Below are 12,879 nucleotides of genomic sequence, written 5' to 3'. Positions count from 1 at the left end.
GGGTAAAAATACTGACAAGAAAACTATAAGCAAGATGAAAAACCTGAGTTTGCTACACTATTTCAAAAAGATGATAGAATATTACCAGACACTAAGGAAGACACTGAAAAGCAGAACTATCCAGCCCCTGGTTTGTTACACAAGAAGAGTCTTGGCAGGCACAGCAGACACTGCTTATGACATCTGCAGTCAAGAGAGAGGATACCAAGAGCAAAAGGCCATGTGAAGGGTATCTGAGTCTCTAGTTTAGACCAATCACATCTCAAAAATACCTAAGTTTGCAATGTGAGTCTAGAACCATGGCAAACTGTGAGAAGAGGGAGATGTGCCAGGAATTCCAAGGGCAGCAGGGCACCTTGATTTTAACAAAGGAAACCTTTGACTTCTGATCTAGATATTAGCAATCAGAGCTGGCTTTCAAATACTGAACAAAGCTAGTCAAGATGAGCACTAAAAATGCAGCACATGAAAGCTAGCTTCACTTCCTCTTGGGGAAGCCCAACACAGGACTGCAGACAGCACATCAGCTTTCTACCATTTCTCAGCTCACCTGACAGATGACCCAGGAAGTCTGTATAAAGCATGAGGAAAACGAATGTCAAACTGTTGGCAGCTTACATGCCAAAAGATTAACAGAAGTGGTATGCCAGGTTCAAAAACTTAAAACACAAATGTCAGATAAAAAGAAAAACTATAGGGGCTGGGGATGTGGCTCAAGCGGTAGCGCGTTGGCCTGGCATGCGTGCGGCCCGGGTTAGATCCTCAGCACCACATACCAACAAAGATGTTGTGTCCGCCCAGAACTAAAAAATAAATATTAAAACAAATTCTCTCTCTCTCCCCCCTCTCTCACTCTCTCTTAAAAAAAAAAAAAAAAAAAAAAAAAAAAGAAAAACTATACAAGATAACCCAGTGGTACACTGGGAGCTAGCTGCCAGAGGGCTACTGTGACCTTAGGACCGCAGACTGCCCATTACAAGAGAGGCCAAGTCCAGCCCCCATGGATTAAGAGCAAGACCATGCCTGAGATTTAGACCACAGCTCTTCACCTTGAAAGATGAAAACCTGTGGCCTTCTAGGAGATTCTAGGGTGCCCAACAATGCCCGTGGGCACTCTGGGTGGATATGAGGACCTGGGAGCTTCTAATCCGGCAAGTATTTCAACAGTGGAAGCTGCTAGGAGCGAGGATCAGGTAGTCTTGTGCTGGGAAGCAGAGCACAGAAGAGGTGCTGCCCGGGTACACCTGAATGCTGTTGTAGGCACAAAAGCATACCTTCAGCCCACACCCTTTATTAGTTCACTACAGGGAGCTTCTAGATTCAAAAACCAATAGTAGGCAAATTCCTTAGACCTTTCTAAGTGACTTGTCCCAGGCCATAGTGCCCTTTCTACCTGCAGAGAGGGAGTCCAGGGTGCAGGTCCTGAGGCAAATGGGCAGCTGTGCTGATGCCCAGCATGGGAGGGTACATTGGAGATAATTCACAAGCAGAAGAGTAGCGCAGCAACAGAAACACATAAAGGCACGTCTGAGTGCAGAGGAGAGGGAGGGAGTGTGGAAAGAATACAGGTGTGCCTGCCCAAGGCTAGCTCAATGATAAGAACAAGCCTACCACCCAGGACCTCTCCTCCATAGGGTCTTTCCTACAAGTCTCACACAGAGAACAAATTGCCCAATTATGCTCTGCACTCCTTTCCCACTTATCCATGTTTCCAACCTGGCCGAAATACCTTACTTATCCCCAACTGCTACAGTTAAGGCGGGTAGCTGCACCATCTTCAGGAAGGGAACTACAACCACTTTATAACTGCCGTGATCAAGGAAGGTATTTTAGAAAAGACAAAGAAAAACAAGAGGGAGGAAATAAAAGGATTTTATTTATTTTATAATTAAAATAATAGGATTTTAATTATTTGGTGGAAAGATACTGAAAACATCAGTAAAAATGTGGGCGCATGCACACATTTCTTAGGATTATTTTATTGGTGCACATTTAAACCCAAAGGGCTGGAATCACTTATTCTTCCCACTCAGTAAATGACAGCAACTTTTCGAAAAGTCATCATCCCAAACGTGTGTCTGAAGCTGACCTAGGCCACTCCTTTTGCTAGCATGGATGTGTTTTTAGTAACTGTGAAGTGAAGCTGAAGCAGCTGGAGCCAGGAAACCTGAGCTGGAGGCCAGAGCCATCAATTACCAGTTGTGACCTCGGGCAAATCACCCCTAATGGCAGTAGATGATCTGGTGAGTCATAATAGGCAAAAGCACTCTATGAACAGTATGCAAACTTCTGGAAAGGGTCTATTATCCATAATAACTGAAGGAACACTCCAGTCTACCCTCAGGTAAACATTTCAAACTCATTAATTAAGGCCTCACTTTGAAACAATACCCTGGGAGTAATTATAACTGGGAAAGCAGAGACAATCCCCTAAGCTCTTACCGGTTTGTTAATGTTGGCCCCTGCTTGGATCAGCCAGACTAGGCACTGAGGATGTCCTCCAAAAGCGGCGATGTGAGCTGGAGTCTGGGCATAGCGTGTAGTAGACACATTCAGTGTGGCTCCAGCTCTCACCAACTGCATTAAACATTCCAACTTCGCACACAGCAGGAAGGGATATAAAAACAGGCAAACATGTCGGTATAACAAAATACCACACAAATATTATAATTTCCACACTGGGGACAAGTGGCATTTTTGCTACCCATTTTTTTTTTGAGAGAACAAATTAATTCCTTCCTAACACCATGCAAATTTAAAAAGGTATTTAGAAGACATTTTCCTCATCCTTTAAAAAAAAGCTGATGGAAAGAATGCAAAATATTAGACATGCACAAATATTTTGATTTTCCTACAATAGAAAAATCCCAAATCAGAAAAGATCAGCGTGCATTACTCCAAAACTTCTATTAAGACTTGTACATACACAATTTTGAATAATAAGTCATAGTGACTGTAAGTTACAAAAACATTCGTAGCTATTTCCACAGGGAATGCGCAACTGTACTGCACACTCCCAGCCCCCTTGTGGATTTTTTTTTCCTGAGACACTCTAAGTTGTCCAGGCTGGCCTTGAACTTGCAATCCTCCTGCATTAGCTTCAGGATAGCTGGGATTTCAGGGGTGTGCAACCTTGCCCAGCTTTATTTTCAGTCTTTAAAATCTGTGTGTGCAAAGAAAAGTATGCAAAAAAGGCAACACAGCTGAGCTCTATACCCAATAGGCAGCTAACTTGAAGACCAGCAAGTTAAGACAAGGATTTGTAGCTAAGCCTGAATACTATGCTGGCCTCTGGCTAAAGAGTACATTACATTCAACAAATTTATCCAGAGTCCACCAGGCACCCAGCATTTTTCAACTGAATCACATGTTCTCCCACACTGTGGAGAAACCTATTTTCTACTTAGGGACCACAAAAAAGCTATCCTGGATGCACCCATTCCCTTGTTTAAAGAGGACCACCAGGACTCTGGTACTCCTTGGATTCCAATGACTTGGGAGGTGGAGGCAGGAAGACTGCAAGGCCAGTCTTAGTAACTTAGATCCCGTCTCAAAAAAAAAAAAAAAAAAAAGATTAAGAAGATGGGATGGAGCTCAGTGCTAAAGCACCCCTGGGTTCAATCCCCAGTACAATAATAGTAATGAGGACAGACCTCACAAGGAGAACAGATGTTCCATGACACCCAAGTTACACACCTGTGAGCTAGACTCTCAGAAATACAGACATTTAAAATGTGGTCTGTTTTAAATGAATGTAAAACTGGGAGTGAAGGCAAATTGAACACTGCCTTTATTACCAAGTGAAAAATGAAAAGTATCAACTAGCAATAAGATGAATAGGTGTCAAACCCAATAAAATGGAAGTGGTTAATCTTTAACATTAGTTGAGAGTTCACTGGACCTAAGCTTGTTAAAAACTGGGTTTGAAATTATGGAAAGTTTTGCTAAATATGGTATCTTGTAAAAAGCAAGGTATAATTAGATATTTTTAATGTTTAGTACTCTGGGAACAAATAACTTGTGTGCCATGGGCATGATCTAAGGATATATGCCTGAAACTGTTAAAAAACAGTCTAGGCCTAACTTCTGCCCTAGGAGCTGCTTCTCACAGGTGGGAACCGGGGCACCAAACTAGATTTTCCAAGATCCCTACCTTAACCTAAAACCCATAAAGTATGGGCCTCTGGTACAACGGTACTCTCCAAAACAAACATACCACTTCCTCTGTAGAGATAAAGACCTTTTAAAAATAATTTCGGTCGTTTTTAAAAATTGTGGTAAAATACATATAGCATAAAATTTAATATTTTAAGGGATTAGGACTATTTTTCGTCCTCAAATATAACTGGGACCGCCTTGGGTTGGTAAATAAGTACTCCAAGTGACCATGTGCATGAAGCAAAGGTGTAAGCATTCCAGACTCCACAGACTGTCGTAGTCACGTGCCATCCCAGGGTGGGTAGGATGGAATCATCAGAAAAGTATTTAAAAAAGAAAAAGATGGTTCTTGCCTGCAAGACCTACTCCCTAAAACAGGCAGGAAGAACATCCAAAGTTTCCTAAAGCTTGGTATAAAAATAAGCCCTAGCAAGAGCCCTCTGGAGAGAGGGTTGTTAACTGGGGAGTGCCCAACAAGGCTGGGTGGCTCTCCCCAGCTCCAGTCTGACATCAGACGCCACCCCAGGAGATGAAATGGGGGGCGTCCAGAACTGCTAGGTCTCAGGTCTCCTTCAGACGCCTGGCCTCAGCCCGGGCACGGGCCTCCCCACATCTTCTGGCCCCGGCACCCGTGCCTCTCCTGCAGGGCGCCCCCCACCTCCGCATGTGCTCCTTCACCTCTCAGCCCCGGCACCGCGCCCCCGACCCTCCCCAGAGCCCGGGCACCGCCCCCCAGTCCGGACCCTCCCCTCCGAGGGCACTCGGAGACGCTCACGACTCAGGCTGAGACTCGTCTCTGAGGAACAGCACAACTGCACAGCGAGGGATTGAGCCGCTCCCTCTAAATTTTTAAGGGCCACTGTCTCTCCAGAGAGGCGACGCTCAGCAGACTGTCCCCAGCGACCGGCGTCCCGCCCTCGGGAACGCGCCGCACGGCTCCGCTAAGCACGCACGCGCGGCCTCCGCACAACCGCAGCGCAGTCCGGTCATTCCCTCCAAAAGCAGTCCCCCGCCGAAGCTCCCCGCCGAAGAGACTGCGCGGCGGATCCCACCATCGCATCTGCCAGGGCCCGGCCCGCCTCGGGAGCTGGGGGGTATGAAACCGGGCCAGCCTCCGCACATGCGCCCTGAGCCCTCAAGGTGCCCACCCCGCTTCCGCCCGGCGCTCCCGGCACGCCCCGCGGCCCCCAGGCTGCCACCCCGCGCGCCGCCGCACATGCGCCCTTAGCCCCTAGGGGCGCAGGCCGGCCCACCCTGCTTCCGCCCCGCGCTCCCAGCACACCCCGCGCCCCCGCCCTCTCCGAGCCCCCACGGGCAAGCAGCGGAAAATGGCGCCTTAAAGCGCCCGTGCCCACCTTGCCGAAATGCGCGGCCCAGTGCACGGGCGTCCAGCCGTAGAAGGAGTCCTCGGCGGCCAAGTGAGCGCGCGTCGTCTGCTGCAGCAGCGAGCACAGCGCGGCCAGGTCCCCGTCGCGGCAGGCGCGGTGCAGCGGGAAGCGAAGTGACAGCAGCTCTTCGCTGGAGAAGCCCGCCTCCACGCCCGCGCCTGCTCCCGCCGCCGCCATGGTCCGTCGCTAGAGAGCGCGGGGCTGGCGAGCGAGAGGACGCGAGTGAGAGCCCGCGAAGCCGCCGCTGGAGCACAAAGGATTAAGAACAGCGCCGCAGCCTCGTCCTACCCGCTGCGGAGCTGAGCGCGAACTGGAGGCAGGCGGGGCCTGCGGCGGGGCGGGGCCTGCGGCAGGGACTGGGGCTGACACCTGGGACTACGGGGCGGGGCGGGGCGGGGCGGGGCCTGCGCCTGGGGGCGGGGCCTCCCCGCGCCGCGCAACCGCAGTTGGCTGCCGGGCTCCGGAGAGCGGCGTGGCGGCGCCGGGCCGCGGCCGCGCCTCCTGGGGCCACGGCGGCTCCGGGTTTCGCGTCAGTGCGCCCGGCCGGGCAGTGCTCCCGCGGCGTCGGAGCTCTTCCCGTCAGTGCTCTGGGACGCCTGCGGAGAGGTTCCCGAGGTGGATGGTGGACCCCAGGCGGTGGCGCCTCGCTCCGCCTCGCCGGGAATGCCTCCCTGGACCGAGCGCCGGCTCCTGGTCCGTTTCCCTCCCGCAGACTCCACAGATGTGTGCGGCGTGAATAGGGGGCTGCGGGGCTTAGTTAAACGTCTCTTGCTCCACAGTCTGTCAGGTGAGGCCAGAAAGAATCTTTTAATAGTTTAAGCAATGCTTTAAGGGTGGAAATACCTGTAAACTCAGCTCTGTTCACTCTACCATTCATTTTTCTTTGCAAATGACTTTAATTATAGTAATTCTTTAATATCTATCCTCTCACAATGATTTCCTCTCTCCTTAAGTGCCCCATTTTCCAAAAGGACATAAGCCTACCTTCCCATTTGTAATAATGAGAGGGAGGGATTGCTCTTCTTTACCCCATTCGGGGAATGGGGTGAGTCTGAGACTGAAAAACAGGAATTTGCCTAAGGACAAGCTACTTTGCCTATGGCAGAGCTAGAAATCAGACCCAGGCCTAGTTTCCAACACACCACTAGGTTTTGCTCTTTTAACCTTTGGTCTATTTTGCATAGACAATATTAAAGCCTGACCAGTCAAACATGTTATAATGATAGGATAGTTTTTCAATTAAGATTGCTTTCTGTTTTCTTCTGTACATTGTTTATATAGCCGAACTGAAATAAGCCTGCGTATATATGATGGTGGATCCTCAAGAGCTCCCTTTTGGGGATCATGGATACCTTGTATCCAGTCAGTACTCTCAGATACTCATGTTCCAATTGGTGGTTCTCCCAAGTTTTACCCAAATCTTATAATTATTACTGTTCAACTCAAGGACTGCACATGCCCCAGGGGTATTATTTGCCGATCCCAAAAAAGAACTTGGAGGACTCAACAGAGAGGTTTTGGACTGTGTTACTTGCTTTTCCAGCCTGTGTACAGTGGAGGCCTGCCAGTTCCCACAAGCAGGGGAGTGGACAGGACAGGTCAGTTGCTGCACAGGTGAATTTCCTTCTTCAATTTGTGAGTACCCTCCTTCACAACAGGGTCCACTGTTTAGATCCTCTCCAAAGGAAGTGACCAGTTCCCCTCTCCATTTCCTTCAGTATTGTGTTCTTTTTAGACCTTTTTATCACACTGGAAGCTTTCCTAAGCACTGATTAGTGTTTACCCCAAAATTAGAAATCATAGATTTGTCTTAGAATTCTTGTTTCGAAAAAGCAAGAAAAAAAAAGTAAAGCAGATGTATAACTGATGTCCTTTGTCTAATTTGACGAAGCAACCAGAAATAAGCAAACAGGTGTTTGAAGAAAGACTCCTGATACACAATAGAAGACAATACTTAACATTCGATATGTTAAAAAAAAAACCCTCCCCCTTTAGAATTGGAATTGTATTTTTCTCATAAAGGATTGCATTGTGTGAAGGCTCACTCTGTGAGGCACAGCTCACGGCTCTGGTGTCCAGCCCAAAGTCAGGTGCCTCCTGTGAGGGTGGCACATCATGGAAAGAGTGTGGCAGAGCACCTGCTGCCATGTGCCAGGAGGCAGAAAGGCAGAGACTGGGGTCCACAGTTCCCTCGAGGGCACGCCCCCAGTTCCCTAAGGACTTCCAACTAGCCTTCACCCTCCTAGGGGGCCACCCTGGGGACCAAGCATTCCACACAAGGGCTTTGGAATGTATCCCATAGCAGGTAACTGACAAGAAAGGAGAAGGCAGCAGGCTGTGAGTGGAGCAGGTGCCTAAAGGAGGGAAGTCGGTAAGGGAGGGCCTCTCCTCAGGTGAGGATGGAACAGGTGACTTCCTGACGCCCTGACTTTTGGCCACCATGCAGTCATTTGAAATGTTGCAACTAGAATGACATCGGTTCCCCCCATGTCATTGCCATAGGGTGCCGCAGTCTGGCTGGACACAAAATAACCGAGCCACCACACAGTCTTGTAGATTCAAACAGCAACTCTTTATTCTTGAACTGTCACAGGCACGTTCTGGGGAAAATCCACACACTCCACCGGGCTCTGCATACCAAAATACTCTCTGAATCCCGGGAGAACTCAAGGAGCGTGCCTGAGGCAGCAGGATACGCCCTAAACCTGGACCCACCCTAAACCTGGATCCACCCTAGTCCTTGAGCAGGGTCACCTTTCTCAAACATTCATGCAATGTCACTGCAAATGACCTGGGTCCAAGGCAAGCCCATTTCCACAATGGAGAGTCCTTCCTCTAAGCAACATTGGGTAGGCTGGCAAGGAAATTGCCATGCGTCATTCCTACTTGGCTATGGCTCTCAGCAATAGGGAAGTCCCTAGCTGGTCATTGCTACTATTAAAATATGCCTCTGTGGATCCACTGGGAGGGGTGTGGACGCCTTCATGGAGCAAGCTCAAAAGTCCCCAGTTGCTATCCAGAGGCTCAGATGGGACTGCTCAGCTCTCAGGTAGAAGTTGCTGACCTGCCACTAGCTGGTCAGGTACCTAGGGCCATCAAAGGGATTCTCATCTTCCTGCAAGTACCACTGTTTTATTTGCTACATAACACGCTGGAAACAAAGCACTGGGCCTGCTGGGACTTTTCATGACCTGAGATAAAGGAATCTTAGCAGTCTCCTTCTAGAACAGAAATTGGGTGACATTAAAACAGCCCTTGCCTGTCATGACCTAACAGCATGTCCACTGAGCAAGTGTTTGCACTACAATGGTCTCTAGCAGGAACACACATGCTTGATTGTCTTCTAGAACCTTCTACCACCCTTCCTGGTCCTTTCAAACTCTAGAGTGATCTCAGAGTGGCTGCTGGGCATTTAGGGAAGCAGCCAGAAATGGGACAGAGGCCAAAGAAAACAGCCCTGCCTCCTCCCCACGGAGGGAGGCCCAGGGGGTCACTGCCAGGACAGTTTCTCATTATGCCAGCCTTTTTTTCCTTTCTGTTTCAGAGGGCTGGGTCCATATATTTGGAAAGAATGTGCAGGCCTTCTCTGCTGGAGGGAGTTTTGTGGCCTCTCTGGCTTAGTTCCCACCTTTATTTAAGGAAGATAATAATTATCTTCTCCAGGTAAAAGGGTCAATGTCAAGGTCAGATGTGTTGAGAGCCACAGTTTAGAATGACGCCTGGCATTTTGCTAGAGGGAATGGTTGAAAGGTGACCCTGTTCCTGGATTAGGGCGGATCCTGGGGGGTGGGAAATAGGGCAGCTGGGATTAGGGTGGATCCTGCTACTTTGGAGTTCCCGTGGAGTTCTGGCAGGGATCTGGGAGAATTGGCACGCGGAGCTGGTGGAGGGAGTGTGTTCCCAGGAAGTGTGTGTAGAGTGCTGGTGAGAGTTCGGGAATAAAGAGTTGCTGTTTGAACCTACAAGGCTGTGTGGCGGCTCGGTTATTTATGCCCAGCCAGACTGCAGCACAGAGGAGAAAAGGATTGCAGGCATGAGAGGGATTTTTAGATTGTAAAGATGAAGGTTACTAATAACTATCCAGAGTACCTTTATTAATTTATACTCCCACTGGTAATATATAGAAACCTCAGTTACCAATTCTTTTCTGCCATTAGGTATTACTTTAGATAGTTTTTTGTTTTTCTCAAAGTCATATCCTCCAGGGGTTTGGTTGTCAGGATTCAGCAACACTTGGGGTGTGAGGCAGCTGCTAAGCATGTCCCTGGTGCCCACTCAGTTCCTCTCGCCCTGCTTCTTGTTCCAGTGTCACTGGGATGTAGTCCCTGCTGGGTGCAGCTGGTGCTGCAGCCTTCTGACCTCTGCTCCCCAGCCCCCTCATCCACAGTGTGGAACAGCCCTTTCCTCTTAATTCTCCAGAGTACAGCAGGGAGCAACCTATAACTTTGATCAACACTTACTTGAGGTTTGAGTACACTGGCAAGGACAGGCTGCTCTACAGAGAAAAGCTAGGAGAGCACAGTGTTCAATCCCAAGGGCGTGGCAGTCCAAGGTCCAGTCCACTGGGCAGCCCACACACGACTGCTCCAAGCAGGCCCAGAGCAGTGAGCAAGAAAAGAGGTGAAATTAAGGCTCTACCTCACACCTACTGAAAAATCTGTTCCTCATGGATTACACTTAAATAAGAAAGCAAGATGGCAAACAGTTGAGGAGAAAACAGCGAACATGTTATGACAGCAAAGGATTTCCTAACACAGAAAACGCAGCCATTAAAGGAAAAAAAAAAAGGCAGATTTTACTGTAATTAAAAACTTCATTTTGACAAAAGTTACCAGAAAATGAGAGACAAGCTACTGAACCAAGGAAAATTGTTTGCAAGTCACTTTAACAAGTAAAGGATTTGTATTCAGTATATAAAGAGAAAAAGATGGATAGCAGAAGAAATGCTCCAAGGTTATTGATAGGCAGTTCACTGGAAGGAAGCTCAAATGTCCAATAGGGAGGATGCTCGTTCCCCTGTAATTGCTCCTGCCCTACTGAGTGCTCTCACCCACAACAGTTCTGTGCCTCAAAATGACTGCAACCCTCCTTTTTTTTTTTTTTTAAAGAGAGAGAGAGAGAGAATTTTTTAATATTTATTTTTTAGTTTTCGGCGGACACAACATCTTTGTTGGTATGTGGTGCTGAGGATCGAACCTGGGCCGCACGCATGCCAGGCGAGTGCGCTACCACTTGAGCCACATCCCCAGCCCCCCACAACCCTCCTTTGCCACACATTCTTCTCTGTCACTGCCCATCTCTCTGCTTCCTTCATAGTCCAGCCTTGGAGAACCGGGCATGGTCCTTGCTTTCTGTCCTTCCCCAGCCCCTTCCTGCTTGCTCGCAGCCACCAGCATTCCCAGAGAATAGCTCCAGTCAAATTCACTGCAGACCTTTAAGTCTGCCTAACTGGACAGTAACAGTTTGTCTCGCAGGACTATGCAACAGGTTGACCACTAGCTCTTGCTTTGTCTTCTATGACAGGCAAGCCCTCTCATTTGACCTCTAAAAAGCTCAAGGACCATATGGTTGAGACCTAGACATGTGGTGGTTTTCTGGATTTTCTTCCTATACAATGCCATGTAATCCCACACCTCAGACTCTGTATGTTGATGATCCTCAATTGATGTCTCTAGCCCTAGAACCCTGTCCCCTCCAGCCCCGGACTGGTAAAGCCCAAGGGTGAGCTAGGATCTCCAGTATCTCCATTTGGATCTCTTAGAGGCAGCTTCACTTGTGCCCCAGCAAAATTCTTGAGTAAGCCGAGCTGCACCTGTCACTCATCCCACACATACATAGTGTTCTCCAGCTCTGTAACTGACACCAGTGTCTATCTGTCCTGTGGCTAGAGTCAAGCCCCAGGATCGACACTTTCTCCCACACAAAGTCCAGCTGCAGGCCCTGCTGGCTCTGGCTCCAAGTACTTCTCCGTCGTCCAAGTACTTCCCTGCTTTTCTGTTCTTTCCCTGCTGATCCATCTCCCGTAAAACAGATGCAGTAGCCACTTCACTGCTACTGGCAGATGGGGGACCTTTGCAAAATGAAAGTGTAATAATAGCACCAGCGTACAACCTTGGAGGCAGGTCACTGACCCCTTATATCTGTTCTTTCTGGCCTGGCCACGTTGATTAAAACTTCTTCCTGATGGGGCTGGGGATGTGGCTCAAGTGGTAGTGCGCTCGCCTGGCATGCGTGCGGCCGGGGTTCGATCCTCAGCACCACATACAAACAAAGATGTTGTGTCCGCCGATAACTAAAAAATAAATATAAAAAAAAAGAAAAGAAAAAACGTGGCATGGGCTGGGGAGGTGGCTCAAGCAGTAGTGCACTCGCCTGATGTGCGTGCGGCCCGGGTTCGATCCTCAGCACCACATACAAAAAACTTCTTCCTGCCCCTTACTGCTGCTCATCTGTTAGATTGGCAGACTGGGATGTGTAGCCAAGGTGGGTCTCTTTGGCCCCCTTGAGCGTAGGTCCCACATACCACAGATAATCTCATATTCACAGCAGGTGCTCAAAATTTGTTAGCTGAATGATTTAATGAATAAAGTAAAACTCAGTGTATAGTGAAGTTGCATCTTTAGGAATTGAAGTACCAGTTTTAACACTTTGCTGCTTTCCCCCAGTGCAAACCACTTTTAAAGGTCTCTTTAAATTGCTTATGAAGGACAGCACAAGTCCCACTGTCTCTTCATCTCAGGACTTTGCACGTGAACATAGCTCTTGAGACTAAAGAACTGGCTCTTAGATAAGTCACTGAGGGGTCTCTCACTTGTGCAGACCCCCAGGGGTCTCTGCAGAGCTTCTGCCCAGGGTCTCTCAGCCCTCACAGCCAGGTGCTGCCTGGGATCACCTAACCAGGTGTCAGGGACAGTGTGGAGGCCTTGCCCACTGCCACCCTGCCTGCACCCTGGAGGGTACTGCTGCTCCTGCTGGGACAAGCTTTGCCTGGCAACTGCACCCCCAGTGGCCTCAGCCACACATTACATGGATTCCGGAGCCCAATCTCAGGGCTGTTGGTTTCTCTGGAGAGTCCCGACTATGGTCCCTGGCGCTGGTCTCCCTGTCCTCATCCCATTAGACAAAAGCTGCTTCAGATGGTGTTATTTTGCAGGCTAAGTTAGGTTTCCAGTTCCTTTTTGTTCATTTGTTTACAGACCAAAAAACCCCACATTACAGGAGTCTGAGGCAGGAGTTCAAAGCCAGCCTCAGCAATGGCAAGGAGCTAAGCAACTCAGTGAGACCCTGTCTCTAAATAAAATACAAAGTAGGGCTGGGATGTGGCTCAGTGGTC

At 48.9% G+C, this 12,879-nt stretch overlaps 1 protein-coding gene across 2 annotated transcripts in view; it reads right to left on the bottom strand.

Annotated features, from left to right (window-relative positions):
* The window catches only part of ANKRD10 (ankyrin repeat domain 10), a 30,518-nt gene extending 24,200 nt beyond the window's left edge, over positions 1–6,318 (bottom strand). The window contains exons 1-3 of one of the 2 annotated variants that reach the window (XM_081294091.1): positions 5,279–5,425; positions 4,934–5,245; positions 2,443–2,595 (exon numbers count right to left, since the gene is read on the bottom strand). In XM_081294091.1, the coding sequence (XP_081150217.1) occupies positions 2,443–2,583 (141 nt within the window). In that variant the 5' untranslated portion in view covers positions 2,584–2,595; positions 4,934–5,245; positions 5,279–5,425. Of the gene's footprint in view, positions 1–2,442; positions 2,596–4,933; positions 5,246–5,278; positions 5,426–5,513 lie in introns of those variants that run through there. The other variant, XM_081294090.1, reaches the window with a different exon arrangement.
* Positions 6,319–12,879: the final 6,561 nt, after the last annotated feature.

The sequence above is a fragment of the Spermophilus citellus genome, assembly GCF_964194105.1.
Source record: "Spermophilus citellus genome assembly, chromosome: 1".
In the NCBI taxonomy this organism is placed as follows: domain Eukaryota; kingdom Metazoa; phylum Chordata; class Mammalia; order Rodentia; family Sciuridae; genus Spermophilus; species Spermophilus citellus.
This window is presented reverse-complemented; position numbering and strand designations above follow the sequence as displayed.